Here is an 18,324-nt window from a genome sequence, read left to right as displayed (position 1 = left end):
AGGATATAAGGAACAATACTGTAAAGTATAAGCAAATTAATACAATTTACATAATAAAACAATTTAATAATGCAGATATAAAGTCTCACAACACTTACATGATTAAATATTAGGCACAATAATTACAATTATTTTGTTCATACTTATTGACTGCTTAAAAGATAAATGTAATTTCTGTTGCGGTGAATGAAGATGTAAGAAAAGTGTCAGATCAAATGGACTAAACTGAGAAAGCAGCTGGAAAATCGTGCATCTGGAAGAAAAGAACAACCTTAATGTATCCATGTCTCTTCTAGGTGCATTATTTTGAATCATTTAAGGTAAGTTAAAACTATGGGAATTCCTCCTCCTTTTATCGTTGGAACTGGGTAATGTGTCTGGCAACTAAGGGAGTTGAAATAAAAAACAGTACCCAGCTAACAGCCACACATGTATAAAAATGCAAAGTTTTAAAGAGTAATTTGTCAGATTTCAATTTGAATTTTTTCTTGTTACAATTCAACTTGGGATTTAGGTGAATCATTTGCCACCCTTCCCTACAGCCTGATGCTCTTTGACCAGACATTTCCCTTGCACTATTTTCTATTTAAATTGTACAAAAGTTTCAAAATATAAGTTAATACATTATATATGGAAAGCTACATGGAATTAAATGACATGAGTTTAATAAGTTCTTCTGACTTGACTAATTGGAGGAAACATTTAAAGTATGAAAATGCATCATCCCTTACTGTTTTTGTAAGAATAATATAGTGCATAATTTAAAAATAATATTACTAAACTAAAATGAAAGTTATTCATGTCCTCCAGGACTGATAATTACAGAGGCATGGACCCTACATCATGTTTCAATTGCCACTACCTCTACCCAATATCTAATAAACACAATCATAGAAACTTTAAAAATCCTATTATATGTATTTTTTACAAATGATTACTGTGAGAAAGGATGAAGTCAGATCTGCAAATGAACAAGGAAACTATGTGGCATTTTGATATTTCAATGGAATTCATGCAACACTGAAATCTTCACACACATCTTAACAAATTAAATGCCCACCTTTCCAAATTAAAATACGTATATCTGTGATGCAATTTTGCACGATGCTATAACGCATCTAGTCCTCCACCTCTTCTTCTGGCATAACAACCCAAACAGGCACATATGCCAACAATCCCAATAGCCATTCCAATAATAAGTGCTAATGCATCACCAAAATCAAAGCCATGTGAAGCGTATGCTATATGACAGAAAGTGAGAAATACAAATATGATATATTCCCACATAATTGTCACATTTATAAATTATATTGTAAACAATACGCGAGAATTAGACTTCATTGGTGAATCACTTTGCAACACACGCAACTGATTTATCACGCCGAACATAATCATATGATAGCAGTGTTGTCATGTCTCCAAAATGGCGCGATTATAAACAATGGCAAAATTATACAACAATTTTTAAGAGAAATGATGATCACTATTATTTCAATGGTTGCTAATTTGTAGACTAACAAATTTCACATAAATATCTGCAAATTATTATACACAACTGATAACACCAGATTTATCTGTTCTCTGGCGGAGAAACTCTGAACGAATTTAAGTTTATGCGTGAATATGGGTATAAATGTATTTTATTTAATTATTTTCGAGAATACTGGATGATTGCCTATTACTTTAAAAGTCGTACCATAATTGACACGATGTTTCATCATTTTAAGTGAAATTATTATATTGCTGACAAGTGAATCGTGCAAATGGCAGTGAAGTGTCATTTTCATTTTAGGTGGTTTGGTTAGGAAGATGGCTTCCTCTGGTTCAGAGTCTGGAGATGGTTCTTGCGATTTATCGAAGTCTCCCATATTTACAAATATTGCACTCAGCAATATTCGTAGCCAAGAAACTAAAGGCGTGCCACTTCAAACTCCATGGACATTTTGGTTGGACAAGTATGGACTTTTTATTATACAAAATAAGTTGTATTTTTTCTGTTACCTGTTATCGTCTAGCCTTAACATTTTCGTATCACCCTGTGACGTTACGAAGGTCAAGTTCGGAAATCTCCCCCAATTTCCGTATTACCAACCTTCACATTCAACAGATGGCTAATTGGTATGAATGTTAGAAGAATAATTTGTGTCAGCAAATTATTTATGATAAATTATGTATTCGATTGCAGTGGAAAGTGATAAAGGACAGTTTATTGAGGTAACAGATTATTTGTTTGTTGCTAATTATTTTAATTATATTTTGACAACAAGGATTTTATAAATTTTTAATTAGTAACAAGCCAATATTTGTTATGAACAACATATACAGGAAACAATAAGAACAAAATTCCATTGCCTAGTAAATTATTAATAAAAATAGCGTACTGCAGAGTTGGTGGGGAAGGAGTTGTTAGGATGTCACTTGTGGAAGATTAGGGGTAGAGACAGAACATTTCTAAAATTGTTGTTAAAAATGTATATATAATTATTTGTTCTTTTGGTATCTTGAGTTCAAATTGTTGAAAAAATAACAATCATTATAGGAATACTCAGAGTTATTTCATTGTCCAGAAGTAGGAATACATAATTTTGTCCAAATGATCATAATTCATCCCATCACACTATACTGTTGCAGTAGGACTGTGAAGTGATTGAGCAAATTAACATACTGTAAATGCGGCAGCACCAGCAGCTGGCTTTGGCTCTCAGAGGGCTGTTACGCCATGGATTATTATTATAAATTCTTAAAGTAAAATATTTGCAATGTTTCAGGTCAATTCCAGGATCCACAGCAGCTGAGTACCAGGCAACGCTAAAGAAAATCTATACTGTGAGCACAGTACAGGGTTTCTGGGGTGTGTACAACAATATTCCAAGTGTGGGTGATTTGCAAGTGCGATACAGTTACCACTTGATGAGAGATGAGCACAAACCTTTGTGGGAGGAGTCCTATAACCAGCGAGGAGGCACCTGGCGCCTGAAGTGTTTCAAAAATGATACGGTATAATTATATAATTTGTTTTTTATGCTTTCAGGAAATTTGAGATTTTCACATGTCATGTAAACAGTGGAGGTCTTAGTCATATTCATTCAACTTCTGGCTGTCTTCCGATATAACAAGCATTAGCTAGAACATCTACTTTCGTGTCCATTGAAATGGTCTTGTCAAAATGAGCAGTGCATTTGAAAGATCCTTCTCTGCCTGCTATGTGAAGGAGGATGAACAAGTTTTTTCAGCCACATTTCATTATTTAAAATAGAATCTTTCTCTTAATCCTTATTAACCTTTTGAAGACCAAGCTCATATAAATTATACTGAAACATCCAGTCCATACTTCAAAGAAAACTGGTGTTATCTAACATTCAGACACTTTTCACAAACACAGGTCTCTAGTGTAAATATCAGTAGATGAATTAACATGCCACAAAGTATTACATTGTTTCTTGTATTTGCTATAATTTTCAGTGGTTTACAATTCTAATTTGAATCACCTTATTATAATAATAGCTGTTTTGTAATGTTATAGACCAGAGTGTGGAAGGAACTACTGCTGGCAGCAATAGGAGAACAGTTCAGTGACAGTATATCAGAAGGGGATGAGGTGTGTGGTGTGACTGTGTCAGTGCGGGAACGTGATGATCTGGTCCAGGTATGGAACATATCTGCTGAACTAGCATCTGAGGCAACAATACTACATAAAATTCACAGGCTTCTACCAGATGTCAACTTCACAACTGAGTTTTACAAATGTGAGTATCTACCATTGTAGAGCTAAAATGCCTGTTTATTTTTAAGGTATATCTGAAAGTCTTTATATGTCATACCCATAGAATTGTGTACAATGGAAATACAGTGCATGTGACAGTGTTTGTTGTCTGAGCTGAAGGTCCGTAAATAAGTACAATTGTTGCAAAGTTCATGGGATCACTATTTGGCTGAATCTGTACATTACTGTAGATAACTGTTGAGATTTGTCAGGTCTATGCCTCTCAAAGAAAAATGGCTTCGGTTTAGCTGGGATGTTTCAAATAGATGGAAATGTTCCTAAGATTGTAAAAGGAAAAATTGAACAGGGTGAATGTATTGTTATGCAGAATCAAGATGTAGTGGTGACAGAATGTGTCTCTCATTTTCACATTTCACAATGGTATCATGTGGACACTTCCAAGATAGGCAAAGGAATGCTAAGCTGTATGAAGGAGTATGAGTTCAATTAATTGGTATTTTGGTTGTTTTTAACCACTTCATTTATGTTCATTTTAGCACAGTTCATCGTTAATATTTCCATTTGAAAAAATCAATAACCGTGTTTAATTCATATTTATATCTCACCAAACATTGCCATCTGTGTTAGTGCAATTTTTTGTAATACTTTTTCTGTTGTATTTCAGCTCATCAGACTCATCATGCTTATGAAGGGGGAAAGTCAGCGTGATTTCAGATAGCCATAGTGCAAATTATGTGATGAATTCAGTAAGATGTCATAGTAATAATTACAAATTAAAGGGAAAACAGAGCTAACCTACTCATGTCAGCTAAATTCCAGTTTTTCAGTCCTCTTCATTCCTGTTATTTTCTTCACGATAAATTTATTTTTCAAGTTAGCAAATTTTTAAGATAACATTTCTGTTAATAACAATCTTCACAATGTTTTCCTAAAGGTTTATGATGAAGGCATTTCACTAAACTGGTGTATGGTATTGGGCATTCAGACATTTTCTTTTGTGAACTGGAAATTAAAAACTTTTTAAAGATCCATTAGAAGCTGGCTCTGCACAACCTATTCAGCTGGGTCCATTGGAAGTGATGATAGTTTGGATGATATACATGAATTGCTGATTGCAGTTGATATTTCGAACACTTGATATAACATTTGTTTTTGATTTCAGTGTAATTTATTTTTTGATAAATTTAACATGTGTCAGGAATGGGTTGTGTGACTTTTCTATCACCCTATAATTCAGAATGTTGAAAAATTAAATTAAGAAACAAATTTCTTTTCTTTACACATCATTTGCACAGCTTTAATGAATAGTTTCTCAATGGCTAATTATCTATTGACATGTTAAATATTTCTGTAAATGATTGTTAACATAATGAACAGGACTTGGGTGGGGGGAGTCTGTATTTTGCTTGTGAAAGTGTAATAATACAATTCATGCATCAGTCTGGAAGGGTCAGAAGACAGGTGGTTGGTGGCCTCTGTTAAAATTTCCTTTTTTTATGATATTCTTATATGCTGTTTTTGTTTAGAGACAATAATTAGATTTTGAGTAACTTTATACATACACTTAATTTGAAACTGTCGTGCTGTCGTGATTTGTCCAATACACTTCATACACGGAAATGCATTGTCAACGTACAAGAACTTTACTAGTCTTAGAGTTCTGCTTTGCAATCACTGCCAAATGAGAATGTTTTTGAATACAGCAGATTAGTTTGAATTTATGATTTGAATGTTGTAAGGGTATAATACATCTGTAAATGAATTTTGTTACTCTATCCACCCAGTCTGTTTCTGTAGGACACACACCATGTGATACTTCATTGAACCAAAGGACACGTGACCAAGGCGATATGAATAAAAGTGGTTTTTTTTTTGGGGGGGGGGGGGGGGGTAGACCAAGCAAGTTTTTTTCTCAATCGTAACAGGTACAGATTACATTTCATAAAATTAAATCAGTCAGTGAGTTAACATGGCATAAGTTAAATCCTGGGGTCCGAAGTGGCCACGCGGTCTGAGGCGTGGGCCTTGTGCCGCTTGGTCACTGGGACCGTGGGTTCGAATCCCACTCAAGCCATGGATGATTGTCCGCGTTTTTCTGTGTTGTGCTGTCCTGTGTACAGGTAGAGACCTTGCGACGGGCCGATCCAAGGAGTCCTACCGAATGTCTATAGATCAAGCCAACGAAAAGTTGGGACCCGCAGTGCTCAGGCACTTGAAGAACGGGTCGTTCCCAGTATCCCCAGTAAGTTAAATCCTCCAGTAGTGAAGATCATTCGTTTAAGGAAAACATATTAATGCAAGTTATATTCAGATTGTCTTCCTAGTTGCCACTTCGTTTGTCTGGCTGCATCAAGGTTGCATGAGCAGACATTCTACTTACTGACTGTTAAGAAAACATAGGTACAGTTTAGCATTATTATAGATCTGTCTCTCATTACTTACTGTGAATTACCTAGTTAAACCTCCTCCTGCTGGTGTTAGCCTTTGCTGACAAGTGTCAAAGCAGTGGAGAAAATGTTTGCTACCACACTTATTTAAAAACCTTCTGTTCTGACTGTCCTCACTTAACCCTCATTAACTTAAAACCCCATTTTTAAATTAATAATACACATTCACTTGTCTCTTAGTTCCAGAAAATGTTTGACTCTCAATCCTTGTATGATACAGAAGGCACAGTGTGCCTCTGATGTTGAAATGGAATTATTAAAAAGAAAAGTGTTTGACATGTTACTATGCATACTTAAGTGTAAGTTTGATATGAAGTTTGTTGTTTTTTATGGGGGATTTTTGTGAATTCAATTTTCTAGTGGTATAACATGCACATAATTCTGCCCAGAAATTCATAGATATGTGTTTATAAAAATCATGTTGTATTTTTTATGTGTTTGCAATTGAAAATAAAACACTATTTTTATGTACTGGTTTTATTAATATACATTCTGAAGCTTGTTTCTTCTACATGATATTGACTTATTGTGAGGCTTATGTTTTGATGTTGAATCCTATATAAATTACATGTTACAAAATATGGGTATTCAGTCACTGCTGCATCTAATAGTCTTCCACTATGAGCATGGTTCTTAGTAAGTTTTATGCTACGTATCACATGGTCTATTTTGTATTGTTTATTGGTACCCTTGACATAATTCAAAGAGGTATGTGATGCAGCCTGATTCTAACTGCCATTCCATTTTCATGGGCTAATAGCAAAACTTAAATTTAATTAACTAGCTTACATAAAAGAAGCTTTGTAATAACACTTTGCCTAGTTCAGTGACCATTACTATACTCTCTTTTTTATGATTTTGCAAAATATTTGACCCATGTTCTTATGGTATATTGTAATTTCTCAGTTTTTACTTGCAGTCATTAATTTTTTATCACATTAATTTTGTCCAGCAAGAGTAAGTGGCCCTGTGAACCTAACTTTGCTTGAGGAATACCAACTGGAAAAATCATGTCAAATTTATAAGTGTACTTTTTTATCATGTAATGATAAAGACTTAACTTGAAAAAAAGATTATTACTTTTCTAAATTCTGATACTATTATTTAATGAATAATTTGAGTACTTTCATTTGAATAAAAATCAATGGAGACTACTGAATGATGCATACAATAATATCGATTGTGCGACCAAATAAACTTCCCAATGGGAATGGTCACAGATCAAATAAGTTTTCCATAGTGCTAATCAACTGTTTAAAGTCTGGTTATAACTTTCCAATACTTTGATTCGGTTGCCATTATTCAAATAAAAATTTCAGTGAAACCTTTAACAAGCTTAACCTGTATCAAGCTCACAGTTGTTTAATCTATATTAGCTTTATTTCTTGATTAGGTTCAGAAGTACATTTCCATGTTTTGAAATAGGTTAGCAGACATTCTTTTACAAAATTACAATTTTACGTGTTTTGTATGGGTGTGAATCCTCGTCTGTCATTATAACAGCAATATGCAGGTTGAGTAAGTAAAACATGTTATTTTCAGTATTAAAAAACCCTGACGTGTTGTATTCAGTTCTTTTTTTGTTGGACACATTACAAAGGCAACTTTTCGATTTCCATGGATAGAGTGCAATGTTCACAAACATGGATTCAACGTTCACAATTATTTATTGCTTGGTAGGAAGGGTTTAAGATCTTGTTAAGCAACAATGAAATTACCTCCTTTTTTAGATTTAATGTCAATCTGTTCCAAAAAGAATCCACTCTTCGTCAGTCGAAGGATACTCTAGACAGTAACAAATATGTAATGACATGAAGGAAAGTGTGTGTATATAACACGGAGCATTTCAGTGTTGCATGGCGGGTAAGATCTGATGAACGTAAACGTCACATGACCTCCAGATAAGATTTGCGGTGGTAGTGTGCGAAATGAGGATTTACATTTATTCCTGTTCTGTGATAATTAGTATAATTTTATGCAAAATGAGTGTAACATTGTATTGATATTTAGTTAGGTGTATACCACATATTATTAAACTGTATTCCTTCAATTTACAAATCATATTTTGTTGCTGATGTGGGGATTGCCATGGCACTTAGAAAAGTCAAGGGGAACTTAGAACGTATGTTTGATAAAAATTTAACAGATTTAGTTCGTGGAATAAGGAATAACAAAGACAATGAGGTTAGTATTGAATCTCTTTTTACGTACGAATTTAATTACAAGTTCTGATAGTTGATTTAAAATACGTATGCGTGACTGACTTGAAACAGGTTGGAAAATATGGCTTCGAAGCAGTAAGTTGATATGACAATTTATTTTTCAGGCAAAATATATTGCCCAGTGTATTGAAGAGATCAAGCAAGAACTGCGGCAAGACAACATAGCTGTCAAGGCAAATGCTGTTGCTAAACTTACATATGTGAGTAGTAAACCTATTACGTGAAAAATAGATTTTATTTGTTGAAAATGTGACAGCATTTTAAAATCCAATTCTTTCTCTATTTGTTCTTGTGAATATGAGCATTTTTGTTCCTTATGTCTTTGTCTCGATTTCCTTGTTTAGAAGATGAGTTGTTTAATTTTGAAGCATTCTATTCCTTGACAGATTCATTTACATTTTGTGTTTTGAACACAGGGCCCAGTTGTAATATTAGATATAGTAAATATTGTAATGCTAGGTGTAGATGTGTCTGATTTTGCAGTGACACCATTTCTGCATTGTAGACATTTCATGTCAGGTTAATGTTGTCAAATTTTTTTTTATATTTGTTGCATTTATGTTTACAGCTGCAGATGTTGGGTTATGACATTAGCTGGGCAGGTTTCAATATCATTGAGGTGATGAGCTCATCCAAATTTACCTATAAGAGAATAGGTTATCTTTCATCATCTCAGAGTTTCCATTCTGATACCGAAGTAAGTGTTTGACTAAATACATTGCATGGGATTATGACTACAAAATATTCTGCATGACAGCGTGGCTAATATTTACATGCACATTGAATATTTGTGGCCAGTAAACCACAGATTTATAAGACCCTGCTCCCACACACAAATGCGCACATAGAATCTGTGAGAGAAGGAATGGTGTAGGATGTTATTTTAGAATGAGTTTGAAAAATATAATCTATGGAACAGATTTACTAATTTAAAGTAACCTTAGGGTATGTAGTAAAAGAGTTTACTTAAAGTGATTGCATAGAATAAAAATATTTTATTCAGATTCCATCAGGTTTTATTACACATATCAGTCTGTTATGACTGCTGACAAACATATTTCTTTATAAACCTAGCATGATATCTTATACACAGTCCAGCTTTATGTGCATTGTATTAGCAAACTTGCCAAACTGGTAACCATAGGCTTAAAATCTTCTTGTTTTAAGAAGCTTTGTACCTGAAATATGTATTGTTTCATAAGAACAGTGGCATATGTTACAGTTTTTAAAAGCACTTGTGTTACACCGCAGTATCCATGAATAGTGACCAGAAGCTGACTGAGGCATTAGTCAGATACATCATGTGTGAATCATCCTCCATACAGTGTCTGTGACAGGAAAGTTTAATTTTTTGGCATCAAGGGTAATGAATATATCACCTTTTTTTCCAGTTATTAATGCTCACAACTAATATGATCCGTAAGGACCTGAATAGTCAAAACCAGTATGACTCTGGTCTTGCTTTGTCTGGGTTGTCATGTTTCATCAGTCCTGATCTTGCTAGGGACCTTGCCAATGATATAATGACCCTGGTAAGTACATTTATTTTCTCTCTGCAGTTTGTTAATGTTCATTGCTGATTTGTTGCTGGATGTTCTCCTTGACTTATCTCCAAGTTGATGTTTGTTCCAATGCTGTGTAATGTAAAGCACTTTGTAGTTGAGTTGTCTGTATATCATTTAAAGTATGAAAACTATGTAGAATGAAGTTTCTATAAAGTTAATGTTGAATAAATGAAAATTTCAGATTTTTAGAATATATCTGTCAAGGTGCATAATTGGTGACACTGTCGCACCTGGCATAGACCTCCTGAAATACAGTTTAGTACATTACTCATTTGTTACGTAGCAAAGATGGTGTCACTTAGCTTATTGACAGAGTGTTGTTTCATCTAAGTTGGAAGACACGCTTTTGATATGTGAGATAATTTTCTCTCCATAACATGTATCACATGTAATTAAAACATTAGAAAGCTTGTGTTGGATTATAATTATAATTTAAACGGCTGAAATCCCTAAATATTTTAATACAACATTAATCAAAACTTGAAATTTATCATCCCTGAGACCATAACAGTGTATGGGGTAGAATATACAATAGAAGGTGTCTCCTACTGTAATATCAACTTCAATTTTGCATTAAATATTCTGTTGTCAGAAACATCGCTCTGGCGACCAATAAATCATGGTGGTAATATTATTACAACTTGTGTGGAGGAATTGTCACTACCAAAATAAAAATTTCACATTGGATATACCACTTAGGTACTGAATAAACACATATTTTGTGTTCCCATATAGTGTTTTCTTAATTAAAATGTGACATGAAGTCACACTGTGTAACAGTAAATAGGAGTTGGTGTGTTGTAGCTGACATCTACAAAGCCCTACCTCAGAAAAAAGGCTGTTCTGATGATGTACAAGGTATTCCTACGGTTTCCTGAGGCTCTTCGGCCAGCATTTCCACGCCTAAAAGATAAACTTGAAGATCCAGATTCTGGTGAGTTATGTGGCAAAATTAGAGAATAATAAGAAGAAGAGTATAAATTTAGGGATTGAAGTGAATTGAGATAAAATGCAGTTGTTATGTACCAAGAATGAAAGTTTCTAAAGTTAACAAGATTGGAAAGATGTGTTCCTTGGAGTACACTAATATGTAAAATTGTTCTGTGTGCCAAACCACCTAAGTTGTTGCTGTAGTGTGCTCTGAGACCATCAGCATGTTATAGGTAATTCTTGCATGATTGTGATCCCAGGTTATTGCCTTGGGAAATTCTTGAGCCAGTGTGATCTGAGGTCCCATTATCTTAACAGTGGGTTCCAACAGTGGGGCCTCAGGTCCTGTTGTTGAACAATGATCCATGTTTACGTCCATAAAAAAATGCGACAGACAGGCTGACATCCGTGGATGGGCCCAGAAAGTGTTCTCTGTTCATCTTACAGCATGTAGAATATCTAAAGACTGTTTTGTAAAAACTATTCTTTCATTTCTTGATTCTGTTTGTACGTCTTTCATTTAATATTATATGTAATTGAACCAATTTGTAAAATTTTCATACAAAATATCTATCCAAGGCAATGACCTGTTCTTGAAAGCAAATTTAAATTTTCTAGTAGCTTACTAGACACTTTACAGCTTCACAGGAACACTTGGTGATGTGTTTAACAAGTATTTTGACTTACCAAGCATTACCAGGAAGAAGGTAATTTTCTACTGAACATCACAGAGAACTTGGATTGTGAGAGAGACAAAGTGGCAGACCATTTGTTTGTGTCTAACACTGGACTGGTTGTCAAATTTAAGCATTTAACATGGCCTAGAGCAGGGGTTCTCAACGTTTAAAACTTGAGAGCACATTTGCTCCATTTTATCAAAATGCAGTTACACATGATTATAAATGAGGACAGTTCATTGAAACTTTGTGACAATTTATTAAAACACTATTAACCTCCTGTCACAAACAGATTCATATAATATCCAATACTTTTCTTTAACAGATTTGTAGATTTGTTACCTTTATTAACTGTTCATTGAAATTAAACTCTTAACTTAGGTGATAATTATTGTTTCAACATGCAAGGTCCTACAGTGTTCTTTATGTCTTACAAAACCTACCTGTGGGGTACTGTATATGGCTCATTAGTTAAGAAATCCTTGTCTATGAATTATAATTTGCATAAGCTGTTGAACTATAACATGATAATATAGAAATATGAAAGTTGCATATATATATTTTATGTTGCATAGTTGTACTATCTCAGGGTGTTTATGTGCAACAGGTGTCCAATCAGCAGCTGTGAATGTAGTGTGTGAACTGGCACGCAAGAACCCCAAAAACTATCTAAGCCTAGCTCCAGTTTTCTTCAAACTGATGACCACTTCTACTAACAACTGGATGCTCATAAAAATTATTAAGTTGGTGAGTGCTAGAATCTGTGTGCCTGTCTTGAAAATATGAATCTGTGATCGACCATGTCTTAGAAGCTAAAGAAACAAAAGTTGTGGCAAGAATTACCCAGAACATAAACAGTTTTTTTGGTATAATTAACCCTTTAAAGGCAAGTGGTAACTATATGTACTGTCTGCTTTAACAATTGGTAATGATGCATTTTATGTTTATGTCCTCGTACAGCATTAACCAGTTGATGTATTTGAAATGATGAATTTTAAATGCTGAACTCAAGTCCGCTCAGGTATGTTGTGTGCCAAAGATAGAACTGAAAAGTATTCCTCTTGCTTAGTTGCCATGTGCTGTGGACATGGCATTGTACATCTTGGACACTGAGTTGGATCAGTGTAGAATGACAGAACACTGTTTTTGATGAAAAGCAGATTGAATAGGTTTGAATGGATTTTTTTTCTTTTGTGATTCATAATTTTGTTCCAGTTTGGTGTCATGACTCTTTTAGAGCCAAAAATTGGATGCAAACTTACTCAACCACTGATAGACCTTATATCAAGGTAATTCAATGTCTGCCCCCTAATTAAAAATGCTTCAGATAAAGGCTATGTAATTATAGGTGTCATCTTCATGTAGAAGTGATTTTAACACTTGTTGGATAAATATGACTGTAAGTAATACACAGTCTGTTAAAGGTGGTTGGTAGTTTTGTGTTCTGTGCAATCAAGGTTGATGTAGAGGGGTCAGAACACAAGCTGCTGGAAATACGCAGCACAAAACAAATGCAGGTGTTGTATCTTTGCTGTACATCTTTTTTTTTTTTTTGTTATTGCATAAGCCCTATCGCACTTGAGATAAACCTTTTGAATTTGAGATAACCATTGTTTTAATAACTTGCATAATTGGAAATAGAAATGCTAAAAGTTGTCTGTCTTTCTGGGTTGTAGTGTGGCAGAAGTTTACCAACATCCTGATGATGGAGGCAGCAATGATCTCTGAAATGTTGGTAAACTTCCACGAGACTCCATGTAACTACAATTCAGAAGATGGCCATTTTTGTACTCAGCGCTGTGGGAACCTTAAATCCTACTTAAAAATGCTTAAAGTCAGCTAGCAAATATGTTGATTTTTATTAGTCCATTAAGTTAAGCTGTCTTTTTTATTTGTCTAGGAATGTGATATTCAGACTCTGGTTTGCTCTCTCCCGAACCAAATTTAAGTTATTCCCGTAGTATTTCATTCAATTTTTTGTGTTGTCCTTAAATTCCTTCAGGTGAGGTTTTCCCAATTGGCTTTTCTATTATTTTCAGTTTGGAGCCCTGACCCCATTGGAACCTCGGCTTGGTAAAAAGCTAATAGAACCGCTCACCAATCTCATCCACAGGTAAAAACACCTTTACTGCTTCATACCTTGTACTAAGCTAAGCTAACCTACTCTGTATTATGCCATATTAGAGGACATCAACAAGTCTGGCATGTGTTAAATTGATTATGTGTAGTTGTACTATATTGCATTATTGTCTTCAGGCCAGAATCTATCTTTTTACATTGATGTCATATGGAAGTGGTAATTATCTTTTTCTGCATGTACATAGGGTATATTTTAAAATCTGTATACAAGCCACTGTAGTGACATATTTTGTATGGTTCTAACCAAATTTGACCAGGTGAAGACGAAAATGTCAATTAATGGTAAGAAATCTTAAAAAATAAATATGTTTATCCAGTAAGCCACATGTATAGGACATATATACTTCAATTTACTTGCATAATTTTTCCCTTGAAATATAAAATTGATTCATCAGTTTCATGACTGCATGTTATTTTCAGAATAGTTTTATTACCAGTTTGTTATATTTGAAATTACATATTTAGTTTTGTTTTGCAGTAATTCAAACAGTGTTTTCTTTCTTCTGTAAAGGTAGGGCATATGTTGCCCAGTATACGTATATTAGTTTCATCTTACAATGAAATGTACATATATGAACCTCTCTAGAACTCTTTCATATAACAAAATAATTTTTTGGTCCCAGTAAGATAACACTAAGATTACATGGGTTATATATAGCCTTTGTTGCAAAGAACTCTCATATAAAATTCTAAAAATTTGAGTTGCCTGAACATATATTTTGGGTCAACAGACATTTAATTTTATTTATTTATAAAAAGAATAGCTTTAAGACTCATGTTCTTTGTAAATTATTTTTTGGTTTACTAGTTACCAGTGAATTGATTTATTAAAATTTGTATTAACAGCACATCGGCCATGTCCCTCCTCTATGAGTGCATCAATACTGTCATTGCAGGTAAGACCTTGGAATGATTATATATTATTTCATTTATCACTAGGAAGTCTTAGTTACCCTTGTGTGTCTTATTTGACAATACATAACTTTGACTAATTGATATAGCAATATTAAATAACCTGCAACAGTTGAGTACTAGTTACCCACTTATTTAAGACAAAATTCCATGGATGATGACTGTGTAATGAATATGAACATGGTCATGTAAGCTGATGTAACAAGTGGGAAGGATACTTTTCAGCGACATGACATTGGAATTTCTGAGATCAATCACTGTCCTAATGAATGAAATCTCTCACACGTTACCGTGTTACCATCGTACATATGCTTCAGTTTGTTTGATTTCGTGGCTGTCTGTTACTGTACTGCAAGAAGTAATTCACTTTGTGTGGATGGTACTTAAGATGACCGGCTGGCAGCCAGGAGGTGGGTAGCATTTCATTTCTGCCTGTTTGGCATGTGTTTACATACACGCCATAGTCAATATGAAGAAAGTATTAATAATTAAATTATATTAATTTTTATAGAAATGTGGAGAAAGTCCTAAACAAAATGAATAAGATAACAGCATCTGGTTATTCTTCATACTTGTTTCACTTGCATGGTGGTGAATGTTCCTCCAAAACATCAACTCCCTGAGGGAGGGATCCCAGTTTTCTTTTTGCCTGTCAATTCTAGTTGTTAGATAACAGCTGAATATAATGTGGTTAACTGATTGGTTTGTTGACAGTTCTGATCTCAATATCATCTGGAATGCCAAACCATAGTGCATCAATACAGGTGAGTTACTAGAGGTTATTTTATGTGAGAGAAAGAATTTGAACTTTTGTGAATTTATTCAGATTAGTTACTTCATTTTTTGACATATTTTATTAGGTAAGGTGCGCATGCACAATCATAAAAAGCAGGAAATAGTCTGTCTTGAAAAAGGTTTTGTGTAAAAGATTAATACTTGCCACATCAGAAGTCGCTTCACCCTGTTGGAACCAGATGTCATTGAAGTTGTTGATTCAATCCATTGCTGAGGGCTCTGTGTTTAGGTATGCTGGTAGTGCATGGAGCTATGTGTGGTTTCATGTTCTTTATTGAACCTGTAATATGTCATTTTGTAACCTACTCTGTGGTGTGATATGATTTGTCAGTTTACAAATCACAAGGTGCTTTTGAAAGTTTCACTGTATTACCGTTAAATATTTACTTGAAATAAGTGATTCTACTTAAGCAGCACAATTTTGTACATTTCGTTGATGCTCCCAGCCAGTTCTTTAGGGTTATTACTCTTCACCCAAAAGAAATATGTGCATAGTTATTATATACAAATAAAACCTTTCAATTTCTGACAGACCTTGCATAAAGCCAAATTTATGGCAGAAGTTTGACTTTGAAAATTATGGTGTTTCAATCTATAGTATATATGTGTGTGTTCTACTTTTTCTAGCTTTGTGTGCAGAAGCTGCGAATACTTATTGAAGACTCAGATCAGAATTGTAAGTTTTTCACTCAAAGATATTCAAACAGCCTATTAGTTCCAATCTAAGAGGAGAAAGAATGGTAATGTGGAGCTTAATGGTATATGTTTCATACCAGATTTTCTTTGAGTGTTTGAATTATAGAAATTTAAATTAGCCAGCCTTGCAGCACACATGAAAGAGACTTTGGTGAACCTTATGGAAGTATGTTATGAACATTTTAACTGCATTAAAAAGGTGCGTGTTAGGATTTAGTGGTGGGCAATTGTAGTGACAATTTTGAATCTTCAGGTTCAATATTTCTGATTTCTAGAAGTGTGAAGACTGATTGTGGAATATTCTTTACTGTCTAATGTTTCTAATGAACCTAGCTTAATAATTTTGTTGTAGAATGTAAGGTAACTTTCATTACATTGTGGAGTTTTAAAATATTGGTCTATTAATAAAGTTTCTTATATTTTATTAATTGAATAGATCCAGAGGGCCACAACTGAGCAGATAAACTACCAAGGCTATGTGAAGTATGGCAGCATTGTGATCAGGCTTACAGGTTCATTACCTTGAAGACAGCCACATTATTGTTACATATAGTATAAAATATTCTCTTGCTTTAATTTTGGAACTTTATTGTCAGACCTCATAGGTGTCGCATTTCTGTTTTCTGATAGAAAATTTGTTTTTCTTATTTTATAAAACTGTCTAGAATTTTGTTACTTTTGATATGAGACATTGCTGTACTGTTTTCATTCTAATGTTTTCCTTCAGTGAAGTACTTGGGGCTCCTGGCTATGTCAAAGATACTCAAAACACATCCAAAGTCTGTGCAGGCTCACAAAGACCTCATTATGCAATGTCTAGATGACAAGGATGAGTCAATTCGTCTTCGTGCTCTGGACCTCCTTTATGGCATGGCAAGTATATAACTGCAGAATTTATTGAGAAAGTCATGTCTGTACAGTGTGTAAGAAACCATCATATTACTCTTGAAGATGGTGAAGGCCGTGTGGCCTGGTGGAAGTTTACCAACGTTTCAGAGGTCCATGCTGCCCCCATCGTCAGGGCGATCGGTAAACTTCTTCCATACTACATGATGCAACAACCCAGAAGACAGCCATCTTCAAACTCTCTACCTTAAAAACCTCAAATCCTACACATTGCTCTTGTAAGACAGTAATCAGAAATTGAGAAAATTTTAAGCTGTTGCTTAGGCATTTCAAAATACTAAATGCCATGACATTTTATATGTAAGTGTATATAAAAATTTTATTTTTAAATGTTATTACTACCAGCATGAAGTATGTATTGATAACTGATATACAGTGTCTTCGAAAAGTCACTGTGTAATTGCTGTTATGTAGTAATGTGTAAACTGGAGAGCTCTTTTTGGGCAGAGCAAAGGACCTGTCGTCAGACAGAACACTGAATAATAATAATAATAAGTAATGTACAATCTGATAATACTGGCGGATTGTAAGAAAGACAAAAAAAGTGCACAGTGACTTTGAACACACTGTACATACACTGAAATGTACAGTTTGATGACAAATTTAAATACTGTAGACATTCCTAATCAATATATGTTGACAACTTTCTATAGCCATATGTTACCAAAAATTTAATTATACAGCACTGTGTTTGAAAGTGAAGGAAAGGTTTAAAGACATGCAGTTTGTGTTTCTAAACTCAGCAATAAAACAAATGTATACAATAGTAAAGACAGACGTTTGAGAGGTAGACAATACCAGTTATTTTTTCCTTCAAATTATGGGGGAAGTAGAAGGAAAACAAATTGGTATTAGGCTTATAAAGTCTAGAAGAGCAAGGAAAAAAATAATTTAGGCAAAAGGGAAAAGTTTCTGGTGTTTAGTGGGTTCAGGGAAAAGCTGTGCATGAATAGAATATTGTGTTTCTCATTCTACAGGTGTCCAAAAAGAACCTCATGGAGATTGTGAAGAAGCTGATGGTGCATATGGACAAGGCTGAGGGTACAACATACAGAGATGAACTACTCTCAAAAATTATTCAGATCTGTTCCCAGAATAACTATCAGTATATCACAAATTTTGAATGGTGGGTATTGACTCTTGGTCTGCAGTCAACTATATTACTTAGTTATGGTAATTAAGGCATTCTTATTTATTTAATAGTGCCTCTTAAAATACATATATGTTATTGAATACTGATTGACTGAATGATAAATTGAAGAATTGTTGTAGGGAAGTTGTGGATTGTTTTTAGCTAGTAACATACCATCA

At 34.1% G+C, this 18,324-nt stretch overlaps 2 protein-coding genes and 2 long non-coding RNA genes across 8 annotated transcripts in view; 2 read left to right on the top strand and 2 right to left on the bottom strand.

Annotated features, from left to right (window-relative positions):
• LOC147872633 (uncharacterized) overlaps window positions 1-18,324 on the bottom strand; it is a 421,094-nt gene that overhangs the window by 53,658 nt on the left and 349,112 nt on the right. The gene's annotated exons all lie outside the window — the stretch shown is intronic.
• Window positions 46-1,390, bottom strand: LOC110831366 (uncharacterized). Its single transcript, XR_002543562.2, has 2 exons — window positions 1,061-1,390; window positions 46-253 (listed from the first exon to the last, which is right to left on the bottom strand). It is a non-coding gene; the product is annotated as an uncharacterized LOC110831366 (long non-coding RNA).
• On the top strand, window positions 1,609-6,642 carry LOC110831364 (eukaryotic translation initiation factor 4E type 3). The gene is made up of 5 exons (XM_022067274.2): window positions 1,609-1,627; window positions 1,793-1,955; window positions 2,769-2,997; window positions 3,524-3,746; window positions 4,389-6,642. The coding sequence occupies exons 1-5, from the start codon at window positions 1,624-1,626 to the stop codon at window positions 4,430-4,432; spliced, it is 663 nt and encodes a 220-aa protein (XP_021922966.1). The 5' UTR covers window positions 1,609-1,623; the 3' UTR covers window positions 4,433-6,642.
• The window catches only part of g (adaptor-related protein complex 3, delta 1 subunit-like garnet), a 28,910-nt gene continuing 18,050 nt past the window's right edge, over window positions 7,465-18,324 (top strand). For 2 of the 5 annotated variants that reach the window (XM_087355614.1, XM_087355613.1), the window contains exons 1-12: window positions 8,046-8,355; window positions 8,498-8,593; window positions 8,962-9,090; window positions 9,785-9,925; window positions 10,763-10,892; window positions 12,173-12,312; window positions 13,605-13,678; window positions 14,551-14,600; window positions 15,331-15,380; window positions 16,039-16,087; window positions 16,835-16,980; window positions 17,991-18,139. In XM_087355614.1, the coding sequence (XP_087211740.1) occupies window positions 8,260-8,355; window positions 8,498-8,593; window positions 8,962-9,090; window positions 9,785-9,925; window positions 10,763-10,892; window positions 12,173-12,312; window positions 13,605-13,678; window positions 14,551-14,600; window positions 15,331-15,380; window positions 16,039-16,087; window positions 16,835-16,980; window positions 17,991-18,139 (1,250 nt within the window). In that variant the 5' untranslated portion in view covers window positions 8,046-8,259. Of the gene's footprint in view, window positions 7,690-8,045; window positions 8,356-8,497; window positions 8,594-8,961; window positions 9,091-9,784; window positions 9,926-10,745; window positions 10,893-12,172; window positions 12,313-12,780; window positions 12,855-13,604; window positions 13,679-14,550; window positions 14,601-15,330; window positions 15,381-16,038; window positions 16,088-16,834; window positions 16,981-17,990; window positions 18,140-18,324 lie in introns of those variants that run through there. The other 3 variants (XM_087355615.1, XM_087355616.1, XM_087355617.1) reach the window with 3 other exon arrangements.

The sequence above is a fragment of the Zootermopsis nevadensis genome, unplaced genomic scaffold, assembly GCF_977971745.1.
Source record: "Zootermopsis nevadensis isolate Lab colony 2312 unplaced genomic scaffold, Znev_1.0 Znev_ptg000025l, whole genome shotgun sequence".
Lineage (NCBI taxonomy): Eukaryota > Metazoa > Arthropoda > Insecta > Blattodea > Termopsidae > Zootermopsis > Zootermopsis nevadensis.
The sequence above is the reverse complement of the archived record's forward strand: the minus strand, read 5'-3'. Positions and strand labels throughout refer to the sequence as shown.